This window comes from Indicator indicator, chromosome 2 (genome assembly GCF_027791375.1).
Source record: "Indicator indicator isolate 239-I01 chromosome 2, UM_Iind_1.1, whole genome shotgun sequence".
NCBI lineage: Eukaryota > Metazoa > Chordata > Aves > Piciformes > Indicatoridae > Indicator > Indicator indicator.
Genome location: NC_072011.1, coordinates 19,464,763 through 19,492,424, shown reverse-complemented (window position 1 = coordinate 19,492,424; position 27,662 = coordinate 19,464,763). Strand labels below are relative to the sequence as shown.

General features: G+C 38.6%; 2 protein-coding genes across 4 annotated transcripts in view; both read right to left on the bottom strand.

The window, feature by feature from the left end:
• Positions 1-621: 621 nt before the first annotated feature.
• Positions 622-11,492, bottom strand: MTRF1L (mitochondrial translation release factor 1 like). Its single transcript, XM_054398508.1, has 7 exons — positions 11,195-11,492; positions 8,881-8,960; positions 7,503-7,686; positions 4,285-4,448; positions 3,257-3,374; positions 1,609-1,745; positions 622-864 (listed from the first exon to the last, which is right to left on the bottom strand). The coding sequence occupies exons 1-7, from the start codon at positions 11,490-11,492 to the stop codon at positions 649-651; spliced, it is 1,197 nt and encodes a 398-aa protein (XP_054254483.1). The 3' UTR covers positions 622-648.
• Positions 11,493-18,135: 6,643 nt separating this feature from the next.
• Positions 18,136-27,662, bottom strand: part of RGS17 (regulator of G protein signaling 17) — a 75,784-nt gene continuing 66,257 nt past the window's right edge. For 2 of the 3 annotated variants that reach the window (XM_054396141.1, XM_054396162.1), the window contains exons 3-5: positions 24,354-24,443; positions 21,711-21,945; positions 18,136-18,324 (exon numbers count right to left, since the gene is read on the bottom strand). In XM_054396141.1, the coding sequence (XP_054252116.1) occupies positions 18,136-18,324; positions 21,711-21,945; positions 24,354-24,443 (514 nt within the window). The remainder of the gene's footprint in view (positions 18,325-21,710; positions 21,946-24,353; positions 24,444-27,662) is intronic. The other variant, XM_054396152.1, reaches the window with a different exon arrangement.

Below are 27,662 nucleotides of genomic sequence, written 5' to 3'. Positions count from 1 at the left end.
AAATATCAGCCAAACAATATTGCAATAATTATTTTAATTTTTGACTCAAGAACAGAAACAGCCTTTTCAAAAACAATTCATCTAACTCGATGCTTGGATTCCACAACTTTTTTGTTTGGTTTTTTTTTTTTTTTTCAAACAAGGGATATTCCTAAAAAAAATTTATCTGTAAGAGCCAGAAGGCCATGAAAACATGACAAAGATACACTTCGATGCCCTCTCCCATGCCACATATAAGCAATTAACAAACCTGAAGAAAAGTAGTGATTAATTTATAGCTTTCTTACAGTCACTCGAATTAGGATTTTTTGTTGTTCTCTCAAGTAAACTGACTCTATATTGATGTTTAAACAAAAACTAGAACCAGAAATAGCTCATTTGTAATGCGTACCTTTCAGGAGTGGTGTATCAGTGTCTTCTCAATGCAGAAACTTAAAAACTGCAGTTTCTTGTTCCGGTAATCATGTCTCATATGAAGGTACTAAGGTATTTAACTCAGCAAGCAAGAAAACTGTTTATCAGTCATGAGGAAACAAGTTGTGGTGTCTTTCATAATCCAAAAGGCAGCTGCATTTTCTAGGTGGTGCTCCAACAAGCTACTTTGCAGACAAATGTCTATACTTGTAACGGGACGACAAAAAGCAACGCTCAGGATACATTCTTTTTTTCATTTTCTGAAATAACTTCCATTAAAGATTCATAATCAGCATATGTGCTCAGAGTTTGTATCATTTCATCTAGCATTTCTTCCCCTAGCATGAAAGACTCAATATGATGCACTGATCTGCTTATCCTGTGGTCAGTAATCCGGTCCTGTGGAAAGTTGTATGTTCTGATCTTCTCTGATCTTCCTTTTGTGCCAATCTATCAAACAAGAAGAATCAGGATGAAATGCTGATTAAGCATCTAAAGTGAAAGCTTTCTCCTTCTGCCATGATTATCAAAAATTTGTTGTAGTTACATAGTACTTAGATCAGCTCAGTAGTTCATAGAGTGGTAGGGGTTGGAAGAGACTCTGGAGATCATCAAGTCCAATCCCCTTGCCAAGACAGGTTCACCCAGAGAAGGTCACAGGAACATGTCCAAGCAGGTTCTGAACATCTCCAGAAACAGAGACCCCATCACCCCTGCAGGCAGCCCACTCCAGAGCTCCATCATCATCATCAAATTAAAGAAGTTCTTCCTCATGTTTAGATGGAACTTCTTATGTTTAAGATTGTGCCAGTTACCCCTTGACCTGTCACTGGGCACCACAGAAAGAAAACTGGCCCCACCTCCCTGAAGCCAGGGATGCAGTATTTTTTCTCAATCATATAAAAGAATAATTTAACTGTATCTTTTTCTAATATTATTCTGGTTCTTCATGCTGTAATCCAGTTTGTTTCACTAGATTTCTAGAATTCATATACTACTGAAATTTTAAGTTGAATACACAACTTCTATTGCTGAAGCAGAATGTTTTGGGCTTTTTTTTCCCATCACACCCCCTTAAGTCCTTCCTGGGCTCCTGTTACTGTGTATTTCCATTTACTATTTGTGGTTCAACACAGGAGCTAACCCAAGAATATACGCCTGTACAGAACGGTATCTTTACTAAGTGAAACTTACTTGAATTTTTCGAGCACTATTTCTCTTCTTGGTTTCTTCTTCCAGTTTGGCATTATATAGTTTGGCACATAGCATCTGCATTGCCTTCTCTTTGTTTCTAATTTGTGATCTTTCTTGCTGACATTCAGACACAATCCCTGCCAAAAATATCATGACATTTATCACTTAACAGTTACATACTATATTTATGTTACAAAAAGGTGTTTCCGTCTTCAAAAGCCCAGCCTTATTAACGTTTAGTGGTACATTTTGTGAGAGAATTGTAGGCTGAGTTGTATGTGTGCTTTACGCTGTAAGATAAAAAATTTAATTTGAGATGTTGGACAACAGGTGAAAATGAAATAAAAGATATGTGATGTGATCTGACTTACGTAAAACATTCTTAATACTTGAAAATTTTGGCCACAGTACCACAAAGTTTAGGACTGAAGGAGTGCTAAAATACATAGTCAGTATATAGAATATTATCAAAATCTATAAAAGTAAGCACAATTTTCTTTAAAATCAGTCTGTTTTTTTCCCCCTAAAAGCAAACACCACAAGATGAAAAGTGAATGGCCTAAGAAAGGAGCAGGAAGAAGAAATACAGGAAGAAGAGAACACAAGCTAAGTTGTTATTTGGATTTATTTTAAATAACTGTGGTAAGATTACATAGTATTACTTTATAAAAGAATTATTAATTTTTTATATCACAAGAAAGGTTTATAGAAAGAGTTAGCATGAGAAAAATAATTAACACAACAATTACAAGAGAGATCAGGAGGAATGTGAATAACCACAAAAAAAATTGCAGCATGTTTTAAGATTTCTATAGCAAACGCTAATAACTGCCTTCATCAAAAACTCGGATCATTTGCTGGCTTTTTCTACCAAACATAGGCAATCCAAAACTTTTTGAATCTTGAGTACCTTTTTGTCACCGTATCTTGAAAAGAATTCTACCCTCTCCACTGCATGAAGATAAAGAGCACTTGGGATTGCCCTGAGGCTGTAAAGCCTGACTAATACAGAAAGAGGAAAAGTTAAAAAGCAATGAAAGTCAAGGCAGCTGTTGTGGATTGCTCAAAGGGAAGTAAAAAGATTAAGAATGGCTATAAAAAAAAAAAAAGATATGATAGCTAAAACAAGGTAGTATTTGAAGGTGAATCTTATACCTCTTACATTTCCTAACATGAGCTCTGGAGACGAGCCTCCTAATTATATGTGCAGTCTATGGGAAAAGAGCTAGCAGACAAATGGCATCCTGTGCAGGCTGTGCATTTAAAAGAAACATTTTGATACGGAAGCAGAAAAACCTCTCTTCTAGATACTAGTCAAGAAGAGGCAAATCATCAGATTTTAACCTGTTTGGTTTTCAGTTTCTTTTCCATTATTAGAAATCTTAAACATAACTTTTTTATAAAAACTGATCTGGATGCTTTTAGAGTGTCACACTTAACAGCAAAATGGTTACCTTACCTACTGAAGCCAATGGTTTCACTATTACAAATTGGAGTGAGCACACGGTAGTGCATTTAGAGTAGTATAAACACATGTGAAAACTATATGAAGACTCTACTGTTGTCCAGGTTTGAAAATAAAACCAATGTTTCAAAAGAAATTCTGATAGCGGTTTTGCAATCTTGTACTAAGGGAAAACTGAAGCACCTGTTGGGATATGGACTATCCTTACAGCACTGTCTGTGGTATTGACATGCTGGCCTCCAGCTCCACTAGCTCGCTTTGTTTCTATCCGTAGATCTTTTGGATTGATTTGCAGCCTCATCTGTCATGGGAGACAAAGAAAAATAATAAAATATATAAAAAGAACACATTTATGTTGTTTCTTTCTAGATGGATGTCAAATACGGTTTATTTTACAAAGTACATTCAGAGATCAAACCTTTTAAAGTTTGAGTGGTTGCTTGCATCCACTTACAAACAATGTACCAGTTCTTTGTAGCCAGATTGCAATGTGACATGATCAAAGTCAGGAAATCAGACAAATAGTAGCTTAAGACATAACCATTCCTTAGCACTAATCTTCCCCTTCTTCAGAAAGCTTTATACCCTTTTCCTGCAAGAGTTAACCAATATTTGAATTTGACCAGATGTTTTCCATATAAAATGGAACATATTCCCTTTGTTAACTCTGGAATGGGGCTATGGTATCTGTGAGGAAGGAATGAGATCATTTCAAGAGAAAATGGGAAGGAGTAACATCACTGACAATTTGTTAGATGAAACAAAGATCTAGAGCTAGTTGATTTTAGCCAAACATAGTGAGAATGAATTATCACACACACACTTTAGAAGCTGAAAGCGAGGACACTACAGAAATGGGGAAGAGGAGGTGCTAAAAGAAAGCTCTGTGAGCTCTCTAACTCAGTCTTTTGTTACTTTTAAAAGAAATGTAAAGCTTTCCACAAAGCAGGTAAGGTATTCACAGTGAATTTTCAAGTTACAATGAAGTGAACTGATAGTGACTTTCTTGTGATTACGGCTATGAGGAAATCCAGAAATTCTTTATTTCACCGCTCTAGACAAAAATAAACAAATATGACTTAGTTTAAAGCTAAGATTTAAAAAAAAAAATTAGTAAGAATACCAAGAGAGACTAAAAACACTTGGGTATCAGCAATATAGCACACAAACCTTTCTTACGGTAAAGTCTGTTACATTAAGATGAATACTACCTCAGTGGGTTGGGGTAATATTGCAACAGTCATTGTGCTGGTGTGAATGCGTCCTTGTTTTTCTGTCTTTGGCACCCGCTGAACACGATGCACTCCCCCTTCAAATTTCATGTACTTGTAAGCCTCAAGACCAGCTATACTGGCAACTCCATGTCTCAGGCCACCTTAAATACAGAAATAAAAACAGTTGTAAGGCTGTAAGAAAACCTGTTGGTACTATGTTCTTACTTAAATTTATGAATTCACCACTTAAATACCTAGGCAGAATTACACTGAAAATGCAAGAAAACTCTTAAAAACAAAGCCAAACGTACTCATGTACTATCTCAAGTAAAGCACTGTCAAATTAATTCTTAAAGTCCAATTTAATTTTTTATACACATTAAAAGATTGCCTACAAGCCATGTACACGCATGTAAACATAAATGTATACCATAGTAGAACTCTAACATCAGTATGAAGTTTACAAAAATATCAAATTTTGAACACCAACTTCAGAAACTACATCATCATTTTTTATTGTTAGTTCCAAACCTTACCTTTCAATGAGGAAAAAAAAAAATCTAACTAAAGGATGAGTATTTTTCATGTGCTTCCTCTTAAACAGTCTCCTCTCTGCATCCTACCAGTGGGGTAAAAAATGGGGCCCAGTGCTAAATAATGTGGGTGCTGTGTTGATAGCAGACACAGAGGAGGCAGAATTACTGAATGCCTTCTTTGCTTAAGTCTTTACTGCTAAGACTGACCCTAAGGATTCCCAGTTCCTGGAGGCAGGAAAGCCTGGAAGAAGGAAGGCTCTCCCTTAGTTTAGAAAAATTAGGTTAGAGATCACCTAGGCAAGTTGGACACCCTTAAATCCATAGGCTCTTATGCAATGTACTCCTGAGTAGAGGGAGCTGGCAGATTTTACTACTAAGCAATTCTACTGTTTTTGAAAGGCCATGAAGAACAGGAAAGGACTGAGGACCTGAGGACTGAAGAAATGCCAATGTGACTTCAGTCTGCAAAAGAGAAATAGGAAGGACCCAGAAAATTACAGGCCAGTTAACCTCACCTCCACCCCTAGAAAGGTGACAGAACTGTTCATTCTGGAGGTCATCTCTAAGCACGAGGAGGAAAAGAATGTTATCAGGAGTAGTCAGAATGGATTCACGAAGGGGAAATCATGCCTGAACAATCTGATAGCCTTTGATGATGGTGTGACTGGCTGGGTAGATGAGGGGACAGCAAGTCTTTTGACACTGTCTCCCATAAGGTCCTCATAGATAAGCTTAGGAAGTGTGGGTTAGATGAGGGGGCAGTGAGGTGAACGGAGAACTGACAGATCGACAGACCCCACAGGATTGTAATCAGTGGTGCAGGTTCTAGTTGGAGGCCTACAGCTAGTGGTGTTCCCCAGGGGTCAGTGCTGGGTCCAGTCTCTTGTTCAACATATTCATCAATGACCTGGATGAAGGAACAGAGTGTACTCAGCAGGTTTGATGATGATACAAAACTGGGAAGAATGGCTGCCTGCACAGGCTGGAGAGCTGTGTGTAGAGGAACATAATGAAGTTAAATAAGGGCAAGTGTGGAGTCCTGTACCTGGGAAGGAATAACCCCATTCATCAGTACAGGTTTGGGATAGACCTGCTGGAAAGCAGCTCCGCAGAGAAAGACTGGGGATTCCTGCCGGGTAAGAAGTTAACCATGAGCCAGCGATGTGCCCTTCTGGCCAAGAAGGCCAATGGTATCTTAGGGTGCATTAAGAAAAGTGTTACCAGCAGGTTGGGGGAGGTTCTTTTTCCTCCCCCTCTACTCTGCCCTGGTGAGGTCACATCTAGAGTATTGCGTCCAGTTCAGGACTCCCCTGTTCAAGAGGGACAAGAAACTATGGGAGAAAGTCCAGTGGAGGGCTACAAACATGATTAGGGGATTGGAGCATCTCTTTTATGAGGAAAAACTGAGACCCCCAGGGCTCTTCAGCCTGGAAAAGGGAAGACTGAGAGGGGAATCTTACAAACATCTAAAGGGTGGAGGGTCATGAGGATTGGGCTGGGCTGTTTTCAGTGATTCCCAGTGAAAGGACAGGGGTCGATGGTTCAAACTAGAACACTGGAGGTTTCATTTGAATTAAGGAGAAACTTCTTTACTTTGAGGATGATGGAGCACTGGAACAGGCTGCCCAGGTATGTTGTAGAGTCTCCTTCTCTGAAGACTTTCAAAACTCACCCTGACACATTCCAGTGCAACCTGATCTAGGCATAACTCCATTAGCAGGGGAGTTTGACTAGATGATCTCCAGAGATCCCCTCCATCCTCTATCATTCTATGAACTTCAGAGCTCATCATCACCAGAAGATCCAGATTTTTCATCTTCTTGCATTCAGCCCCATGTTGCGCTTATCTTATGTAAGCTCTAAGGCTCATGAGAAATAATCTAAGAAATTAAATAGGCAAAATCTTGTAAAAAGCTTTTGACAGTTTAAGTGAAAGGACATCAAAATAAACAGAAAAAAATAAATAACAAACCACCAAAAGTAGTACTTCTCATACAGACAGGGAGGCAGTAACGAAATGAAAGGTAAAAAAACCTCCTGTTACTAGCATCAAGCTGTTAAATTGATTACATGTGAAATTTTAGAAGACTTCCAGATATAATTAGACCTTTTATCAAAGATTCCTCCGCTTCGCTCATCCATTAGCTGTTGCAGATGAGCTACATCAGAACACCCCATTTCCTTATAGAAATCCTCAAATGACACTATTTCTGCTAAATTCAAGATGTTTTAGATTAAACCTCAAGTTTTAATTATATGGATCCCTTTCTGCCAAGGGATCATAATAAAGCTTTCAAGATGCCAAACTGATCCATTAATCCTAGAAATGTTAAGTAACTAAGTAGAACATTCTATGTTTGTAAACAAATAAAGCTCAAACAACATATCTGCACCACTTTCTGAATTTTCTTCTGTTAAGTACTTGGTTTTATTTCTACTTCTTGAAACTACTGAAAGACATACTATTTTTTATCACTTTAGTATTTTAGCAGTACTTCTGAAATGGAATTTAATTCTCAAATACAGAGGGCTGAGGAAAACTGTACTCAGATATTCAAACAATAGTCTACTTCTAAAATTTAGTGCGAAGTTGCTTCCTCTAGTCAGGAAGTTCAAGCATCAACAAATGTTTCAACTTAAATTAAAAAGTTATAGAGATTAAGTACTTTTATTACTGACCTATTTCACTAGGAAAGTATTCTAATATTTCAAATTTCCAGTTCTTATAGGCAGCATATCGTTGATACATATCAAATATCTCTGAGGTGAACAGCATGGCTTCCTGCCCTCCAACTCCAGCAGTTACTTCCATGACAAGATCACTGTTGTCTGTTTCTTCTGAAGGAATCAAAAGCAATGCTATCTGTGAATACAAACATACACAGAGAAGACTTCCCTCTGACACTGCTACCCACAACCAAGATAGTATAGAACTCCAGAGAAGTCTGTAACTCATCTAGACTACCTTCTCCTGCATTAAGTCATTGGTTGCCCAGAAGACAAGCTTCTCATGCCTCCTGCAGTGAAAGAGGAGCAGTCAGTAAGCGACGAAGTGCGGCAACACCGTATTGCAGGAAGAGTCCCCGTGTCTGTTCACCATCACAGGAGCTACATACATCTCACTCAAGGCCTACAAAACTTCACAAAAGTTTTCACCCATCAGGAGCACTGCAACACTTTGACACCACAGTCAAGCTGGTTCTTGCAAAACAGCTAAGCATTTGCCTTCCCACAAGCCTCCCTTTCACACGGTCTCAGCTGCAGAGCTCAGGAGGTATGGGTGTTCAGGACAGCCCTTCAACAACTGAGCTGTACTGTTCATTTAATTACTTAAAAAGGGTGAACCAGCCTTATATCTATAGAAGAAAGATGCACTAGAAACAAACAAACAAAAAAACCCAGCAAATTTTTGGAGGCTGGATCAAAAGCATTTGCAAATGCTTTTCAATCACCTTCCTTTACTATCAAGTATGTGATGTTTCTTTCCACAGATTACTACTTATTTTGGCAAAATTATTAGTATTTACAAAAATACTGTGACTTGTATTGTTAACAAAGGAAAAAATAATGTGACAATACCATCTACATTATTATAAGTAAGACTAGGAATATGTAACTATTTATGCAAAGATCACTATTTTTAGGTTAAGTAACATAGATACTATGTAGAACCTATATAACATAGTTGTCTAAAGTAGTTACATAGTATTAAACTTTTTTTTTTTCCCAACACCGCTAGTGTGTGATACCACAAAAGTGTAATGTTACTAATTGACAAAAAAAAACCAGAAATCCATAAAGGTACCCCCAGGCAAGATCAAATATAGCACCTACTTATAAAGATGTATTGATTCAAACAGGTACAAGTAAACACTTACAGCCTCTCTCTACACCTTCCATGTTTTTCATTTTCTTTAGATAACAGACACTAGTTGAGGAGTATAACTTGCAGGGAGGGAAGGAGTAGAGTTTATCATATACGTCTCATTTTGATGAGAAGACAATTTGGCTTTGTTACTTTAAAAAAGGAAATAGAGAATTTTAAAGGATACCTAACCTGGTGTTTCAGTGCAGCTACCTCTTCTTCACAGGAAGCAATTTCCCTTTCTGCAAGCTTCTGGAAATCTTCACTCTCATCTGGAATATTTGAGTACAGTTAAGCCTCAGACTTGTATCAGTGCCACTCTCAGAATATGTTCTGAAAAATAAACATGTCAAGAACTTACTCTGAAAAAAAAAAACCAAAACCAAACCAAACCCCCCCCCCCCAAACTCTCAACACACTAAACCTGCCAGAAAATTAGATTAATAATACAATCTGTAACAAAGATATACAGTACATATTAAGAGTGGTAGCACAGGTTGCTCAAAGAATTAGTGGTGTCCACTGACTGGATGCAACCCTGAATAACTTGCTGTGGGTGACCCTGCTGGAGCAGGTGATTGGATTACATGATCTCCAGAGGTCCTTTCCCACCTCAGCCATTCTGTGATTCTAAGAAATTACATTCTGTATTTCAGTGTGACAAAAACATCAAGGATTTAAAAAGCACAGCAGCCCCACAACTGACACTCATCATTAAAAGGGCTATTACCCTTATCATTGTATGCAAATATTTGAATATAGTAGAAGTAATTTTGAGTATTTTATCTCTGTCAATTTATTCCAGAACAACTTCTAAAAAACTTCTGAAACATAACTAAAAATAAAAGTATGGAAGAACTCTTGCATGTAAGAGAAACTTTTACTTCTAAATATTACCTGACTGATCAGCATTAATGTTTTCCTATTAAGACTTGTTTTTATGTACTACAGTTTCAGTATGTTAAAACGTTCCTCAACCATATCCCTCTGCAACCTGTTCCAGGTGCAGGACCATGAGGCTCAACAAGTCAAAGTGCAAGGTCCTGCATCTGGGTCTGGCCAGTCCCAGCAACAAATACCAGCTGGGTACATGGTGGGTTGAGAGTACCTCTGAAGAAAGAGACTTGGGTATATTAATTGATGAGAAGCTAAACATGAGCTGGCAGTGCGCTCATGCAGCCCAGAAAACGAATCATACCCTAGGCTGCATGAAGAGGAGTGTGGCCAGCAGGTCAAGAGAGGTACTCTTGTGAAACCCCACCTCAAATACTGCATGCATTTCTGGTGTTCCCATAATAAGGGCACAAAACTGTTGGAGCAAGTCCAGAGGAGGGCCACAAAGATGATCCAAGGGATGGAACACCACTGCTATGGGGATAGACTGAGGGAGGTGGGGTTGTTCAGCTTAGAGAAGACTCCAGGAGGACCTTATAGCTGCCTTCCATACCTGGAGGGATTGTACAAGAAGGCTGGAGAGTAACTTTTCATAAGGATGTCTAGCAATAGAACAAGGGGGAATGGTTTTAAGCTGAGGGAAAGCAGGTTTAGACTGGATCTTAGGAAGACATTCTTCAGTACAACAGTGGTGAGGCTCTAGAATGGGTTACCCATGGAGATTGTGGATGCCTCTCCCCTGGAGGTGTTCAAGGCCAGGGTGGATGAAGCCTTGGGCAGCCAAGTGTAGTTGAGAGGCATCCCTGCCCATGGTGGGGAGGCTGGAGTACTTTTAGACAGTGTTTGCCATCTCCTTCAGTCAGAGTAACTGACTACAGTTAACACTTTTGATTAATCAATACTTAGCAAAATAGTATTAAATGACCTGGCAAACATTTTGTGATCTAGTCAAAGTTTACTGCTCTTAATAGTTTTCTGCATTTCGATTGCTATCTACTATCAAAATGAAGTCTGATTCAGTGTAAAATACTACTCAGCACCACTAAAAGCATGCAGCTACTAACAGAATCCAAGGCTGTATCACAGTGTCAAGGCAGCATAAACAGATGCTGATGTATATGGCTGCTGAAACAGATGCATGCAGGCAGATTGGGCTGCCTTGACAGTAAGAAAGAGAGCCACGAAAATTTAGAAGTTTTCTGTCCCTGATTCATTATTTTTATGATGAAACTGATGCTGTAACACAGCTCTTCCTTAAAGCATCAGCAGCTCCCACACCGGTAAATGAGATTTTCCCAGCTGACACTCGCTTGCATCCCAGCCTCTCTGTTCGGGTGGTTTGCTTGCTTTTTAGTAACGTAAGGCGACAGGAAACCGCCCGGGACTTCCCTGGCTGACCGAATTTTAATTCTCCCGCGTCCCACCGCGCCTCCAGCAGACGCTTGCTGCCGCCGCCGTCCCAAGCGCGCAGCATCACGTGGCTACCTTCGCCCGCCCACTTGAAGCGCTTCCCCAATCGTGTTGGCGTCTGCAAATCGCTCCCCCCACCACTCCCGCCAGGTGGCGCCGCAACGGCCTCCGCCGCGCCCCTCTCGGCGCCGCCGGTCTGCACCTTGCCTCGCCAGCTCCCGTGTGTCACGCAGCTCCTGCTCCTTGTCATGCAGCCGCTGGATTCGCGCCGCCAGCTCCGGCCCCGCCCCGCCCCGCGCCCGCGCTTCCAGCAGGCGCCGTAAGGAGGGGGCGGCGAACAGGTCGTCCAAGCTGGGCCAGGCGCTCAGCCTGCGCCGGGGCTGTAGCAGGCATGTACCCGCCGCGCTACAGCCAACGAACGCTCTTCGGGGGCTCCTCGGGGACATTGCGGCGGGCCGGCGGACTTGCACCATGCGAAGAGCTCGCGAGAGCAGCCGCATGCCTGGCAAGAGCGGGAGTTCGGGCGCCCTTGTCCCGCCAGCCCTGCCCGTGCCGGAGACTTCCGAACGCACTCAGCCACCTTCCTTCCGGGTTTCCGGAAACTGACGAAGAGGCTCGCTGCCGATCTTAGGGGCAGTCGGAAATTATCGGGGCTCCGCTGGCGGAAATGAACGAAAGGCTTCGTCTCCTTTCGGGATGCGGGGCTGTGTCCTGTCTCAGAAGCGCTTTGATTGGCGAGCGCTGGCAGGTCGGGCCACGGGGTGGGGCCTAGCGCCCGCGGAGCTCTAGCGCAGTGCCCACGGCCGCCACCTGGCGGCCCGCGGCCGTGAGATCCTGGCGGCGCCGGGGGCTCTTTCCCGGAGAGGGAGTGGCGTCTGCGTGGTTGTGGTTTCATTCTGAACTCTCTCAAAAAGCCCCAAAAGCCCAACCCTCCTCCCCCCGAGTCATCATACCAGAAGTTTAAAGTGGGACTCTCGTGGTATGAGCCCGCAGGGATGCTAAGGTCTCCACTGGGGTGGTTTAGCATTCTATGCTGCAGCCAACCTCCAAGTCTGCTCGTGTGGAAGTGGTTATGGAAAATTTCATCTGGGGAGTTAGTATCCAGGTTACTGTTACAGGTCTTTTCCCCTCACTTTAGAATAAAATTTCAGAATTAAAATACCCTGAGTAGGAATCTGCAAATACATGTGGAAGGATACCTTCACAGTAAAAGCAGGTGCAAAACAAAGCTTTTAGAAGAAAAGAAATGTACTGTCAGAAGAAGACAAAAGGGCACTTGGAAGAGCCTTTACATCACAGATTAGTGGTGAGACCAAAAGACTAGGCATTTACAAAATGCAGAGTTCACTACAATGTTGTACATCAAAGTTTTAAACTGGATAACTGTGATGATGCAGTCATTTAGTAAATATGATATGATGATATTTGACAAACCTACTCTAGTATACAGACAGATGGTATAATAACCTTGTTTTGGATAACATCACTAATGAAATTCTTGGCTAAATTCAAACCAGTTTGCGGAATACACTTTATTATAAAAATGTGCAACTATCCATAAAATTTTGTTAGGCAGTATTTTATATTACAATCGTTGGAGGAGTCAAAGTCGAGTCTTTGCTTCTGTCTGTTAATTTCTTAACAGAACTAGGTGATCATACTTTACAATTAAATTACACTGATGGAATAACAGTAAATTCCACATGATACATTAATAAATTATCTTCATGAAAGTAATATCAAAAGAAAGAATAATGCTTGCACACCTAAGTAGTTTGTATAACTAGGAATAAAAACTTGGATGTTTTCTTCCATTGTGTAAATCAGTCTACAATCATTGTGGCAAGACAGTCAATGTGAGAATTTGTTATTTGGAATAATACACATTAAAAGTAATGGTTGGATAAAAACATCTTACTATGATTGTAAATGCAACACTTTGAATAAAATTTATTGGCAAAATACACTGTACCAATTATTCAAAAGTCATCACACTCGAAGAGCTTTGCAGAGAATGTACAGTCTGTGTGGTTAGTCTGATGCTGACAAACAGCCTAGGCCAGCACTTAAGAAATCTCACTCACAGAAAGCTTCCATTTCACTCACTGCTGCCTGACCATGAAGTTCCCTGAAGCCTTCTTTCAGAAGGGTAAAGTAAAAATGATCAAATATTTGCATTTCATAGATCAGATATTTTGGTATTCTGTGTCAGTGAAAAAAGCATGAGAGTCTTAACGGGTGTGTGAGCCCTGCTTGTGAGAGGAGTACACAGAATTCTGGAAATTTAGAGTAAGGCGTGATTTCAGGTAAAGCTTTTGAGAAGGAAGTAGTATGTCAAAGGCTGATGGTCAGCCTTCGAATCATCTGAATGGCACCTCTGCTTTAAATTGGAGGGATGAATTTTCATAGAGTGAGTTTATGGATAAAGGAAGAGGCAAAATCTATCTCTTGGTATAACATTAAAGTAATACAGACTGTTTATGTCAGGTCTCATGCAGCTGATTTTGGCACCATTATTGCTTTGTTCTTTTATCCCACAAATATCACTTCTATTGCTGACAGAACTATTCAGAAGCTGTGTGAATGGGGCTGATGTTTTGTCACTGCAAATGTGCTCAGAGTATTGGTGAATGCGACTGGAGCTTTGTCACTGCGGCCATATCCCAGGATGTGCTACAGTGTGACTCTTGGGTCTCTCCATTACGGGCTGAGAAAATCCCTATTTTGAAATTATTCTGAACGTAGTTCAAAACACCTTGGAGCAGATATTGCAGCTGTCTGTCTATGTGCAAACTTATTTTTTTGCTTTGCTGGATTTGGTAAGGACTCAGGCTGTTGTTGGCTTGGTTGATGCTGCTGAGAGCAGGCTCACAGACATTGAGCTTTACTCCTTGTGGGATACAGTCGCTGAAGTTAAGACACTTTCTCATATCATCTTTGATTGCTCTTGAGTTGGCCTAGTGGAATACTTAATGCTTAATGTCTTTCACAAGCATTTAATGCTGACAGAAGCTGACGGTTCCTGAGCAGCCTCATGGTGTGGTCAGTCCATCAAGCTGCTCACACTGAAAGAGCCCCTCACCATTTTTAGATACTGATTCCAGAGGCAGATGCTCCTTGTGATCAAATTGCCTCCTTGGGGAGGAAGTGTGGCACCAGATGGGAGTTTAAACCCTGGCTGTTTAAGTTATAATGTAGGACTCCTGTATTAACAGACACTTTAGCATGCTTTTAAATTAAAGCAGAGCTATTACTAGCTAAAATCTGATTTGTGTTCACTCTGTTGTCCTTCAAATGGATAATGTGGACTACATAGTTGCTCAAGCAAGTTGTAGATGGGCTGCAGACCTGAAAGTGCCAGATACCACAGTTCCATGCTGCCAGGACTCAGCTGGTTAACTTGCAACCCAGCCACCTGTCATTGACCTGTGTTTTCTCCATCATACTTTTGGTCTCCTTCATACCATATGTGCCTTCAGTCTAATGTAAATACTCTTAATACTACCTGCATGATTTGTTTTACCTTGGGTATCCCAAACTATTTTCAGCTCAAATGTATGAAGGTTGACTGTAAACAGCTAAGATGAACACAAGCATAATACAATATATATTCAGTTTCTTTGAAACCAAAAGATCAGGAGTGTACACAAGTGTTCTGATTATTGGTGGCTATTTGGCATTTGGCTCTATTTGACAGAAAAGATTAAACACTGAGCAAAAATTACAAAACATAACTCACTTTTTGTAGAGCACTTGCTACATACATTCTCATGAAAAACTGAAATACAAGTTAAATACATACTTGTTTTATTCCAGACTATAGAATAAGTGTATTTAGGCAGTTTTTCAAAGTGTATTGCACACTGCATGCACAATAAATCAGTTTAATAACTTGAATGTTTTACAGTCTCTGTTCAAAGAACTGTATGATAGGCAATGAGATCATGTTACAGCTTGCCCATTTGGACCATATTCATGTTTTCTTGAAAAAAATTTGAGAAACCCAAACTGATAGATGAAATGTATATTAAGCATCTTAATTTCTTGGAGCATTTCCTCCAAGAAAGAAACTTCACATGTTATGTTCAATTTTTTAATCCCTCCAAATAGAGATTTTTAAGACAAGAAATGTTTGAACGTGATTTCATTGCAGTAGTACACTGAAGACTGGCGTAATATTTTTCAAAATGGTGCAACAGTTTCCAAATACAGTTTTTGGAATCTTATGCTAGAAATCAAGATAATATTTTAGGGCCTACACATTTAGCTTTCAAACTGTCCTTGAAAGGATGACTTGTCTATGTTGACAAGAACTTCTACCTGCATGAAATATCTTATAAAGATAGCTTAAGACTAGCAGGTCACCATCAAATAATAACATTAAGAATATTCAAGTCTACATTTGTAAAGACTTATGCATGCAGTTTTGCCTCTTGCACATTATTTAGCTGTGTGAACTAAATGTATTTTACCTCAAACACCAACAAACTTGCAATTACACTATGTAAATATATACATATATGATGCTGTATATGTTTAGTACCACAGTAAATATAACTGTAAACAAATGATACTAGACATATGTAGGACCATAGTTAAATTCCAACTAAGAAAAAAAGCCAGAAAAAAATAATTTTTTTCTAACAGTATTTCACAGTAGAAGGTGGCAGTCCTTTCTCAGTGAATTTCTCCCCCTCAGGATTTGTAAACACTGTAGCTATTATTCTACCAGTAAAATAATTTAATATTTTATTCGTAATAGTAAGTAGCTAACCAACATGAATAAAGTTGTCATAACACAGCAACACGTTCAGACAAAACAAGTATTTATTAAAAGAAACATTTATAAATACTTCTTGCATTTTATACTACATTTTCATAAATAACAATATTTAAAAGTGCTGAATATGGTAGGATAGTCAGCAACGCCACTGTAAACAGATTTGTTTTTCACTTTGCAGATATTTTTTAGATCCCATTTTGTCAGACACTACAACAGTTAAAATATTTGCATAGGGAATAGAGAATAGCCCTTTTAATCTTCTCCTGAATTCTATATAAATTACAAAACCAAATGAGTTTAAGAAACAGTTTGTTAAATTGTTTGTATATATATATCCAAAAAAAGCACACAGGTTTCAAGTAAAAAGAATGATTAAAAAAATTCCCCAAACTTGCTATTTGAAACATGTTCAATAAATTAAAAAAATGAGAGGTAGTAAAACAAAGGAAAAAAATAAGCCCCAGAAGATAAACTAAGATCTGCATCTTGCCAGTTACTGTATAGCAGCAGACCTAACTTCACAGCAGCAGCTGCAGCAAGAGCCGGCATCCAAGGCTGCCTGCAAGGTGCAACTGTGTGGATGCAGCCAAGTGTGTTGGGGCTAGATTCCACTCAAGGATACAACTGCCAGACCTTCCAGTTCCATTGGAAGCAACCAGCTTATGCACATTTAGTCCTATGTAAATGAGAAGAACCTTGCCTCTTAAGTCTTAGTATAAGACCAGAGTTGTCAATATTAAATATATATATACACATACATATATATATATATTTAACAAGTATTCAAAGCTATTTATTGGTATGTCCTTAGTATCTTGTGAGGGATGCTAACACTCCTTTTGGTTGTATATTGTAGGTAGAAGATTTATTGTTTTTTAGTTCTGAGTCACTTTCTCTTTAAACATCAAAATGCATCCTAAAATTGGACAGTTTTTGATAAAAAGGCCGAGCAAACACCTGTTAAAAACACCATGGCAGCCAAGTGATAGAATTACTGTGCTGCCTTAGCTCTGATTAAGGGCTCAGTACAGGATTCTTACCCAGGAAAGACACCCATTGAATTTTCATAGGGATTTTGCTTGGGTAAGGACTGTAGGTTTCGAAGCCCTTGAAGTTTCATTTAATATTACTCTCAAACCCCCTTATTTTCAAGGAGTTACTCAAAATCAATGAGTCTAGAAGCTAAGATAAGTCTTCTATAACCCACCACCTTGTAAAACATTACATTGTTTAAAAACATGTCTTTACTGGATTTAGCTTTCAAAAAAACCCCCAAAAACACCTTACAGGACAGATGCAATTCATCAAAATGTTCTAAAATGCTCTAAAATGCTACATGTAGGCAATCTTTTATTAAATTTCTTTATTCAAAAAACTAAATTGTCAAGCTTTTTGTTGTTTTTGTTGTTTTCTCTTTTTTGTTTGTTTGTTTGTTTGTTTTTTCGAAGTACATAACATTATACAACAGTGTTAGAACTGGGTAGCCAGTCTTTAATAAATCAATTACAGTAACTGACATCTGAAATGTACATTGAAAATCTTTGTTCTTTTAACAATTAAACAATATCAGCGCATAGATTGTGTCACTCAGATATGGATCCCTTTAAATAGTTTGTGCTTTTTTTTTGCTTTTTTTTTTCTTTTTTTGACATTACAAACGCTGTAATGAAAATGCCACAGCTTTGGCAGTGGACAACCAGAGGAATCCTCTGCTTGATTTAGTTTAAATAAACAGTGATAAATAGCTCTTCTTTTTTTTTTTTTTTTTTTTTTTTTACCTGTACAGAAATATTGGCTTCAAAAAGTCAGTGTATTGTACTCAGTAGAGCATATTGAGTAATGCTACACCTTAAAAATTGGCTTTTTTTCAGTTAGTGGTGTTAAAAAGTGCAAGCCTCTTTCTGGTTTGCTGCAATTGTTTATATGTACCATAAGACTGTATTGCACAAAAAAAAAAGTTCTTAAATACAGCTATAATTTATGTTATTGGATTAAATATTGCAACAACTAAGTGATAAGTGAAGCGGTTTTACCTTGCACATGCAGTGTGAGGATACACAAGGAGAATGTTCATAAAACTACAAATACGTCACTGCAATCTTGACTGCAGCAGGGTGAAAGGAGTGTGAAACAAAGGTATTTTGGCAAATCCATTGTTCCCCTCCCACGCCTTCTTGAGCAAGGAGGACCTTGGTAAAAATGTAGACAGAGACCATAATACATATTTGTTTTCTTCACAGTAGCCTGAGTAGAGCTAAACTGTAGTTCTCCAGGAACCCAGCAACAGATGTTGTTAAACTACTTTTCTTCTGTCCCACCCACCCCCAAAAAAATCAAGTTATTTTGTTTGAAAATAAAAACTAAGTTTCAGAAGTAGAGCCTGTAATACTTTCAACAAGAGACTTATAAATCTGAGAGTTCAAAAACCTTGGAAAAGAGTCTCTGTGCATTAGGGTGTATATCTGGAGCTGGGCATCTTCATACATGTGAGGGCTGGGATCCAACAAGTTTCTGTTGATCACTTCTCTCACCCGGGAGTCAAGACTAACCTGAAGACAAGAACAGAGTCATATGAAACAGTGATACCAGGACTGTTAGACATATCTTTATTTCTCAGGGCTCCATTGACCACGCCAAGTTTATAATTTCTTCAAGTAATGCTCTGTGCTTCTTTTAGAGCCACCATACAATTACAGTCTGAGACTTGGTCTTTGCATCCATCTTAAGATCAGCAATATGAAATGCAGTCATAGAACAAATACATGCAACTAAATAAAGCTCTGCTGCAAACTGTATTTCCCAAAATATTTTATTAAAAACCAAACCAAACTTTTTTTACATATTTAAAATTATTTCTCTGAAATGAATGTATATATTCAGAGAACCAAAATGGTTTTTTTCCTGACCACTTGTTGCAAAATCTTTGGAAGCTTTCCATTCAGCATTGTCATCTGTTTCCATACGTTTTATTTCCTTTTTTTTTTTTTTTCCCAGCACTACACTTGCTACTCACAAATTACCCAGAGTTTCTTATCATTTTTATAATTTTAATCTCCCCCTTATTATTAATTATTTCAGATTTTTTTCTTCAAGTGTTTTTAACAACTGACAATTTATACTTGCAGGATATTGTATGCCCATATCGAAGCTGTTGGCAAGTTTCAGTTCTAGTTTCTCATTTACTTTCCATTTGTAATGAAGTCCTGTGCCTAGGCAGAAAAGGGCATGTTATGCTTGAGGCAAATGCACAGGTGATTTTAGAATATCATTTAAAAGTCTGAGTAATGTACAGCTAATCTACAGAATGCTCTAAAAAAAGTAAAATCAATGCTTTCTGGATTAAATGAAATGGCAGTAGCAGGAAAGCCCACTGGGGCTACCAGGAGTTTATTCAGTTAAGAAGAAAAATTCTAAAACACTGAGCGGAGAAATACCAAGCATAGATCAGGTAAGCTACTGCTATTTACACTGTGTTGCAATCTGACCCTACTAATCTGCAGCCATATAAATAGATATTCATATTGTGTGAAGAACTGAATTCAGCCCTGGAAAGCTCCACGTACTAAGACACCATGATACATGAAGGATGCTAACTGCAACGAAAACTCAGAACATGTGTGGATGTATGACCTTGTGTATTTTCACATGTGGTAAACCAAAGTCTTTGGAAATATGGTGATATGGTATGGTGCTGCAGAGTAAATATAGATTTGAATTATATATTCAGGACCAACTGTAGAATCTGGCATTGCTTGTTTGTTAGCATGTTGGAGTATGTTACTGCCACATCCTGCAAGGCCTTTCTCCTCCAACATTTGCTGTTACTTGATTATTGGTTGCAAGACACAACTATGATGCCGCCTGTGAGTAAGCTGTTGCCTATCCATGCAGCAAGCTGTACCTATTACTCAGGCATCCTGTCTCTGCAGAACATCTATTATGCCTGCTTGATGCACACCTTCCACCTAAGTGCTCATCACTGCACCTGCATGCCACACCCCAGGGGTGCAGCAGGCCTCCCTGCTGTACATTTCCCTTTCAGAATGGCAGCGGTGGGTGCTGCATCAGCTGTTGTCAACAGCTTCCTCCTTTCCCACCCTGGTGCTTCCCCTCCCTTGTGTTGCCATGGCTGGCTGGGCAGCCCCACAGCTAGCCAAGTTAAGCACTATTCCTTTTTTGGGTGGTTTTTTTCAACCAGGAATTTTTCTGATTGAATTCATTGTCTAACTAATGTAGCTGTGCAAGCGGACTGAACTGCACCGCAGGAATGAATGGACTGGTGAGGCTGCCTGACCAGTGACTACATGTTTTGAGATACAACAGCATGCAGAGGTGTAGCATTATGTTAGTTTTGAGAAGCAGTGTTGCAGCCATACATCTTCAGAATTTATTTAAATAGATCTAAAATGTAGACCACTGCATTTCTGTAGCATGGAAATGACTAAGATTTAAGCAATTCTCCCCCAACACATGCACATGCACATATCTTAGCAAAAACATTTTGTGCAGCTAGCTAATTCATTCTTCATTATCAGAAATAAAAAAAAATAGTTGTGGAACTATTCGTTTGCATTGTAGTTTTTCAGTGACTCAATAAAGCCAGATGGCAAAGCTACTTGGAATTACTAAAGGTGTTTCCTTGCTAAACAGATGAATATAAGGTATCCGGTTAGAGCACTAAGACCTGCTTCAATAATTTCACCACTGAACAAGTGATGCTAAATATTTCAGCTCTTATGCCAAAAGATGAATATAAGGTATCTGGTTAGAGCACTAGGGCCTCATAAGATTTCCATCAGGGATAGGAGCAACTGGATTGATGACATGCACACATGCCCAGTGCATCGGGTTAGTGAGCAGTTTTGTTAAAGCCTAAATCAAAAAACAGTTGGTGTTTGATTTTTAACTGCTGACTGATCTAGGCTTACAATGACAACTGAGCATTCAGCTTGTACATATATGTACTAGAGATTTTTATATCACATTATATTGTTTAATGTTACATTATATTATATTACATTCTATTCTATTATACTCTATTACATTATGTTATATTAAGAAAAAAATCATTATTAGCTTGCTGTACTGACAGTTATCTCACTCAAAATCAAAAATAAACACTATGGCACAAAAGAAGATAATGGAGCTAGAAATTACTGTTGGCTTAATTTATATGAATGAAATTGAAAATTATTACTGAATGCAGTACAGAAATAAAATATAAGAAGCAAGTCCACAGTAAGCATAAATTAGCATAACACCATTGAGTAGAAAGTCAGATGCAATTCACAGAGCAAGGCATAGGAGCTAAAGGTACATGATGTGACCTAAAAAACACTCTTCCAAAGTGCTTATATATTTATATAACTTTCTATTCCAAAACATATTTTGATAGGGGATACTTTTTCTTTACTCCAGGTAATATAATTTCATAATTTGTCTATTTCAGTTTAAGAGTTGAAGAAAATCTTGTATCATTTCCTAAATATTATCATACTTTATACATGGTCTCCATTTCTGTACTCTCACATAGGAATAACCAAGTGCTAACTTGGATTTTCTCCCAGACAGCTGTTGCAGCAGATAAATCTATGACTGATTTAAATTCCATAATTCTGGCCCCTTTTCTCCAGAAATCTATCTTCATTACTTACTTACTTACTCTGGCAGGCATATACCACTACTAAAGAAACATGCCTATCTCTCAGCCCTCTCTTACAGAGTTGCTTAAGGCTGACAGTGAGTTTTGAGGTGCTGTGGCCTATAATGCTAAATGACCTGGTATTTGTCTCTCTACTTTTTCTATCTCTTTCCTAACTTAATGTGCATACTAAGACTTTGAACTGGCAGAGCAGGCAGACTTTCTGACAATCCAGACCATAACATTTTTCCTCTAGAATAACAGAAGGTGCAACTGTAACATTTACAGCTTTACCTCTTTTGGTGATAGTATAGAAATGTAATCTTCATATATAAGTCTTGCTTTTTCTTCAATAACTTTCTTGTTCTGTTCCTTCTTTAGATCTTCACATGCAAGCCAGAAAAGCAGGTTCTCCTCACTATACTCTGTTCGAAGAAACTCTCTGAAAAGGTTCCTCCCAGCTGGTGTTTTCATCATCTTGTCAAAATTTTGAGCCCAAGACAAAATTTCATCTGCAGTAGGGTTTTGGCTGCAAAAGCAAAGTATCATTACAGACATGCTTCTATTTTTGTAACAGTGTTTACATACAGTCATCCAAAAATTCTCCTTTCAACGGCACTGTAGTCCAAAACGAAAACCGGAAGCACCAAGGCTTCAGCAGTGACAGGGAAATTTGTGTTCACTCTTCACTTACACATTCATTACTTCAATAGCCTGCTAAAGGTACTTAATGTTACAAGACATGAACTTGACTTTCTACATATTTTCTACTAGTATTTGTAGCCATCAGAGTCATAGACAAAATTCCACAACAGCATAAAATTCCTGCCTCTACAGTTAAAGGAGATGTGATTTCAGGGACCTGACAATAGGCTTTCTTTCATAGAGGATTTAGATGACACTTTATGACCCTGCCTGCTTCTGATGGTGTTTGGCCAGTCACTGCCTGCCACAGGATTTGATTCAGGAAAGGCAAGAAAAAAAAAAGGCTCTTGGCAGCCAGGAGCATACTAATGAAGCCAAACAAAATAGTAATTCAGTGAGCATGTAAATTAGCATATTTCTCTGTGCTTGCACCTAAGTGTTGCTAAGCTTCCCTCTGTTTAGTGCTATTGACCTGAATGATGATCTCTTGTCAAGAGGTGTGATGGATATTGCTGGCGAAACTGGAGAGAGAAGACATAGGAAAAAGTCCTTATTCCCGTTTTCTGAAGGAAACTGTTCATGGCTTGTAACAGTGGATGCACTGGATAAGTGATCAAAAGAATAACATGTAAGAATGTAATACCTCTTTGAGAAGGTAATATTACAAGTTACTTAACAGCAAGTAAATGCAGTTTCAGACTTAATTCTGAGCACTCACTCTTTCCTTCCTGCTAGGATCCAACACAAGAACTTCAGCTGTTGTTTATAGCTTCTGTGCAATCATGTTGCACACTAAGTGACATTTGTCTATATGATTTCTCTATCAACTCCTATTCTGCATGCAAGGTAGACTAGATGATGGAATGTTATTTGTGATAGTTTTTTGGCAGTCCAAATGTCTAATAATTGAGAAAGTATGTAACATTTAAACTATCCATCAAAATAACTGTAATATGAACCAAAAAGTATAAGCATACAGATTTGAAGATGAAATGTCTTCTCTTTGAAGATGAAATGTCTTCTCTTTGAGGAGAATGAAAAGTACCTGCTGAGGCGGATGGAGCTGATAAGCAACCTGTACTCCCTCACTGTCTATTGATAGGTTCTCTTCACTACAGTATTTGGTGGAAATTTCTGGCGTTGCCCTTTCATAAATGACCATGAGCAGCAATGAAGACAATTAATTATTTGGGTTATTTTTACCATCAATCATATCCTCCAGAGTTAAAATGTAATTTATTTTTATGATATAAAACTCAATGCCACTGATAGGTCAGCATTTTCCCCAACAATAAACATGGGGCCAAGCTTCATACAAAAATAGGGTGTCAGACTTTCAGTGCCTGTTAGCCCATTTTTCAAGATATGTGTTTCCTTAGTTAAATCCAGTGAAACCCAAATCCAAGCTATTTTATCAAAGGCAGCCATGTTAAAAATCCAACTGCAAAGTACACTTTGTGCCCATTATTCTTTCTTCGCATCTGGATAAACAGAAGAAAATAATCCCACATGTGGCAGAGGCTTCTTACAGAGACCTGTGTCCATGGAACCGTTAATGTACCTCCTATTCCTCCCCACAGTTCATCCCCACTGTTATGGCTTGAATTGAGCCTGCTCCTGTTATCCATACCATGCCTCAGTCGTGCCAGCTTCAAAAATGAAAATGCTAGCTTGAGCAAAGTATTATGGGGCTTGAAGTTCATATTGCAACATGGGAGGCTTCCTGTTCCAGTTGCTGCTTCTGGGTTCTAGGTTCTGGGTTCTTGGGTCTTTTCTGCAAGGGTGGCAGCAAGATGTGTGGGTGTGGGGTAGCTCTCTGGTTTTGGTTTTCTGTTTTATGCTGGTTTGTTTGTTTGTTTGTTTTTCTGTATTTCACTATGCTTTTTCTGCAAATAGGCTAAAAAAGGTAATCCCGCATTGTATTTTTAGATTAATTAGATTATTAGATAAGGTAATTATGCATTATGTTTACAATATCTCATGTTCTATTTAACTCTTATCTCTTTATCTCAACCCTGAGTTTTGTGTGTTACTTTTCCCCTCACTTTCATGTTGGGCAAGCAGGCAGGTTAGCCCTTGTGCTAAACCATTACACCCACAAATAAGACACTGTAAATAAGATTCATTTATGAATGCCTCTGCTGACATTTCATTGTCAGAACAGATTTTGCTTCCTTTTGTATAGATTTTTTGGAGGAAAAGTACTTAAAAGGATATTCCTGGAGTATAACTAAAAAGACAATTCTTGATACTAGTTTTAGACAAATTAAAATCACGCTTTGACCAACTTACCATTCTTCTATGACTTGGATACTCTCCATTTTGGTTGTATGTGTTGGCCTTCCTGCATTGTCTCCTCTGTCTTCATTCCTAACAGTGAGGCTGCAATGTAGTACAACACTTTATTTTGTCTAGAGAAAGTCAATTTAAAACAATGCCTACAGTAATGCAAACTCTAAAAGACATAAACCTATGTAAAATGTCATTTTTCACTCTTGCCCCTGAAATTTTGGAGAGAAAATTTTGGTAACAATTTTCTCCCTTAATTATGATGAATATTAATTAACAGCTGCTAATGTAAATTATTACAAGCTCACAGTTTATCCACTGAAAGATGGACACAAACTTAGAGGTCACTTTTGGAGTCATTTCACAGAGCTAATTGGGAGTATTAGTTGCAATAAGGGTAAGGAGGATAAGAATATCTGAACTGGACATTGATGAGGCCTTGGTGCCCACCAGTTCAGGATGGCTGTTCATTCTTTATGAATGCTCCTTTTTGTTCTCTCCAGGATAGGGTGGCAGAAGATGGCTTAGATACAGAACTTAGCATGTGTCAGGTCCTTATGATTTCCACCTCCTCTGGCATAAATATGAATTTCATTTCAAAAACCAAAACTTACTGGCCTCTCAAGAGAAAGGTGTCCATTACCTTCATACTAACCCAAGCAAGGAAAAGAAAGACTTCCTTTATGTAAGGATTTTTTTAAGCTGGTAACTATCATAATTTATTTTTCTGTAAATATCTTTTCAATTGAGTTTGCTTTAGTGATAGCAACTTCCTGTGTGTGTGTGTTCTGGAACACAGTATTGCCAGCAAAAACACAATTCCTAATAATTACTGAAATAAAACACATTTTGTATGACATAAGTATTCATATAGGAAACCTGACTCTAACACTTGAGAAGTAGCATGTAGTAAGGAGATGGAGATTTCCCTTTATTAGGTGTTCCTACATGTTCAATCAAGAGAAAACAAGCAACTAAACAAAAAAATAGCCTCTCCCAATCCCAAGAGAGCTCTTATTTTTAATATTGATTATTCACCATACAATGATGCTCTCAGTCATCCTAAGTGGTGATATACAAAAATGTTGGTAGCATAAAGCTTCTCCCTCCCCCACTAATATGAACAACATCTGCTCAGATCTAAGAAGAAAGTCCAACTTTGAGACACTTTTAGCATAAATAACCTTTCTTTCTATCCCTTATGCATTTATGAGTTTCTTCAGCATTTTTTCAAGCATTTGGCAGACTTAATAGGTGATCTCAAATACTCTTTTAATAACTGGAAGTTTAAGCTTCCACGAAAAGCAGAGCACATATTAAGACTTAAACATTACAAAGACGTACACTTTCAAACAAAGTTGTTTGATACTGGTTGCTCCTTCACTTACCTGCCAAGACCTTAGTTCAGGCCCTTGGTCCTGCTTCCCCTGTTACAGCGTAGGAATGCAGCTCCAGTGCTGCTAAGGTGTTAGGGTGTCATCAACTGCTGCAGGAGAAACAACACATCCTGAACTCTGGGGTTGGCAGGTAAAAAACCTTTCCGTCTCCTCTGACCTGTTGCTTGTCAATCTACAGAGGGAGCACCCAGGAAAGCCAATGGGAATTCCATATACAGGAGGTTAGAAAAAAAGGGACCATCCACTTTCTGTCTTGTAATCTTTAAGTCCATACATGTATCTGCTTAGCATCACCTTGCATCTGGATGGAGCACAAAGCTGGGATGAGGGAGAAACAGGGAAGGCACAAAACTTCTCTCTCTCCCTCCATCCTTCCCTCCTGTGCAGTCCATAGGTACAGCAGCATTTGTCTTCTCTGCTGGGTGCAGAGAACTGAGTGTCTTTTGGTTCCATGGAAGAGTAACACCATGGACAGAGGAAACAGCTTGTGTATGTTGGCTGTGTAACAGGGTGTTCACCTGAGACTATCCAAAAGAGAAAGAAGCTGACCATTTATCCTCCATCATAGCTAAGCTGTACTGAGATAACTTACTTGGGCCATAAACATTCAAGGTTTGGATGCAGAGTCTTACTGCAAGTAGAAGGTGACTCATCTGAGAGCAGTTAAGCTACTCTGCTAATCTAAGTTGATGTCTGGTATCAAATGCTGTTTATTTTGCTCATGCAAATCTCTGCTACAGTTAGGAAAACCAACATGGGCTGATTAGGTGGAATGCTAATGAGTAAGAAAAAGAAATAGGAAAAGAGACAAGAAAGTCATGTTGACTTCATTGCTGTTTTTTATAAAAGAAGTAATGGATAGGCCCTATGCATTTTGATTTTCTGCAAGACTACATCTCAACAAAAAGTGCAGATGATGGGCCCAGAATGTAGTGTGCACGTTTCTGGTATCTGTACCAGCATGGCAATGTGAAGTACACATTTGGCCCTAATTCCTTCATCTCACCACTCACAGCTAGAGTTCAATGACTGAAGTTAGTCAGACTTGCAAAATCAGGAAAACTCTTAAGAAAGAATTGTTCTGCTTCTCAGGGTTGTGTATTGTATTTAAAACAGTGCTAAATTTACAATACATCTTGGCCTAAATTCTGCATTGTGTTCCAGTGGCAAACACTAGCACTACATTTCAACTTTTATTTATCTAAACCTGTCAAGTCTGGAGTTTCATTAGATGCATTACTTTTGATATGTTTTCCCTGTGACAGAAACCACCATTCTAAGATAGAAATACATTAAATTCAGACATGTTCTGTTTTTACTCAGGACACTGGTCCACGTTTGCTTAGATAAAAAATTAAATATTTACACATTTGTGACTGCAAAGCGAATATGAAAGCAGGCTTTAAATAACTCTGACAATAATAACAGATTGCTACCTTTTACCTCAAAATGACAACACTGCTTTGCAATTTTCTGTATTGCTACCTTCAGCTGAAAATACCCTGTTCACATTTCTCTGTGGAATTCAAGTACTCCTCAGCAGCAAAGCACCCTGTGTGTCTTTCATATATTATTCTATCACAGAAGCTAGTTGATTATGTCAGAAGAATTATGCTATATAGTATAAAACTGAACAGAGCAAAAGTAACAGGATAAAGATTAACAAAATGATCTTACTTTGTTAAGGCTTTAAGAAAAGGAAGTTGCTGATATCCCTTATGAAAAAGTAGTTAAATGCAAGGGAAGTATTCTAGAGAGACATTTGTAGTAAATATGCGCTATTATTATTTATTAGTTGGAGTAGATCTAGTAGATAGCTTTAAAATTTAGTCATGAAAGTTATCCATATAAACCCACAACAAAACTACTAGTGCAAAACTACTAGTTTGGAGTGTCTAAAGGCATCATTTAAGTG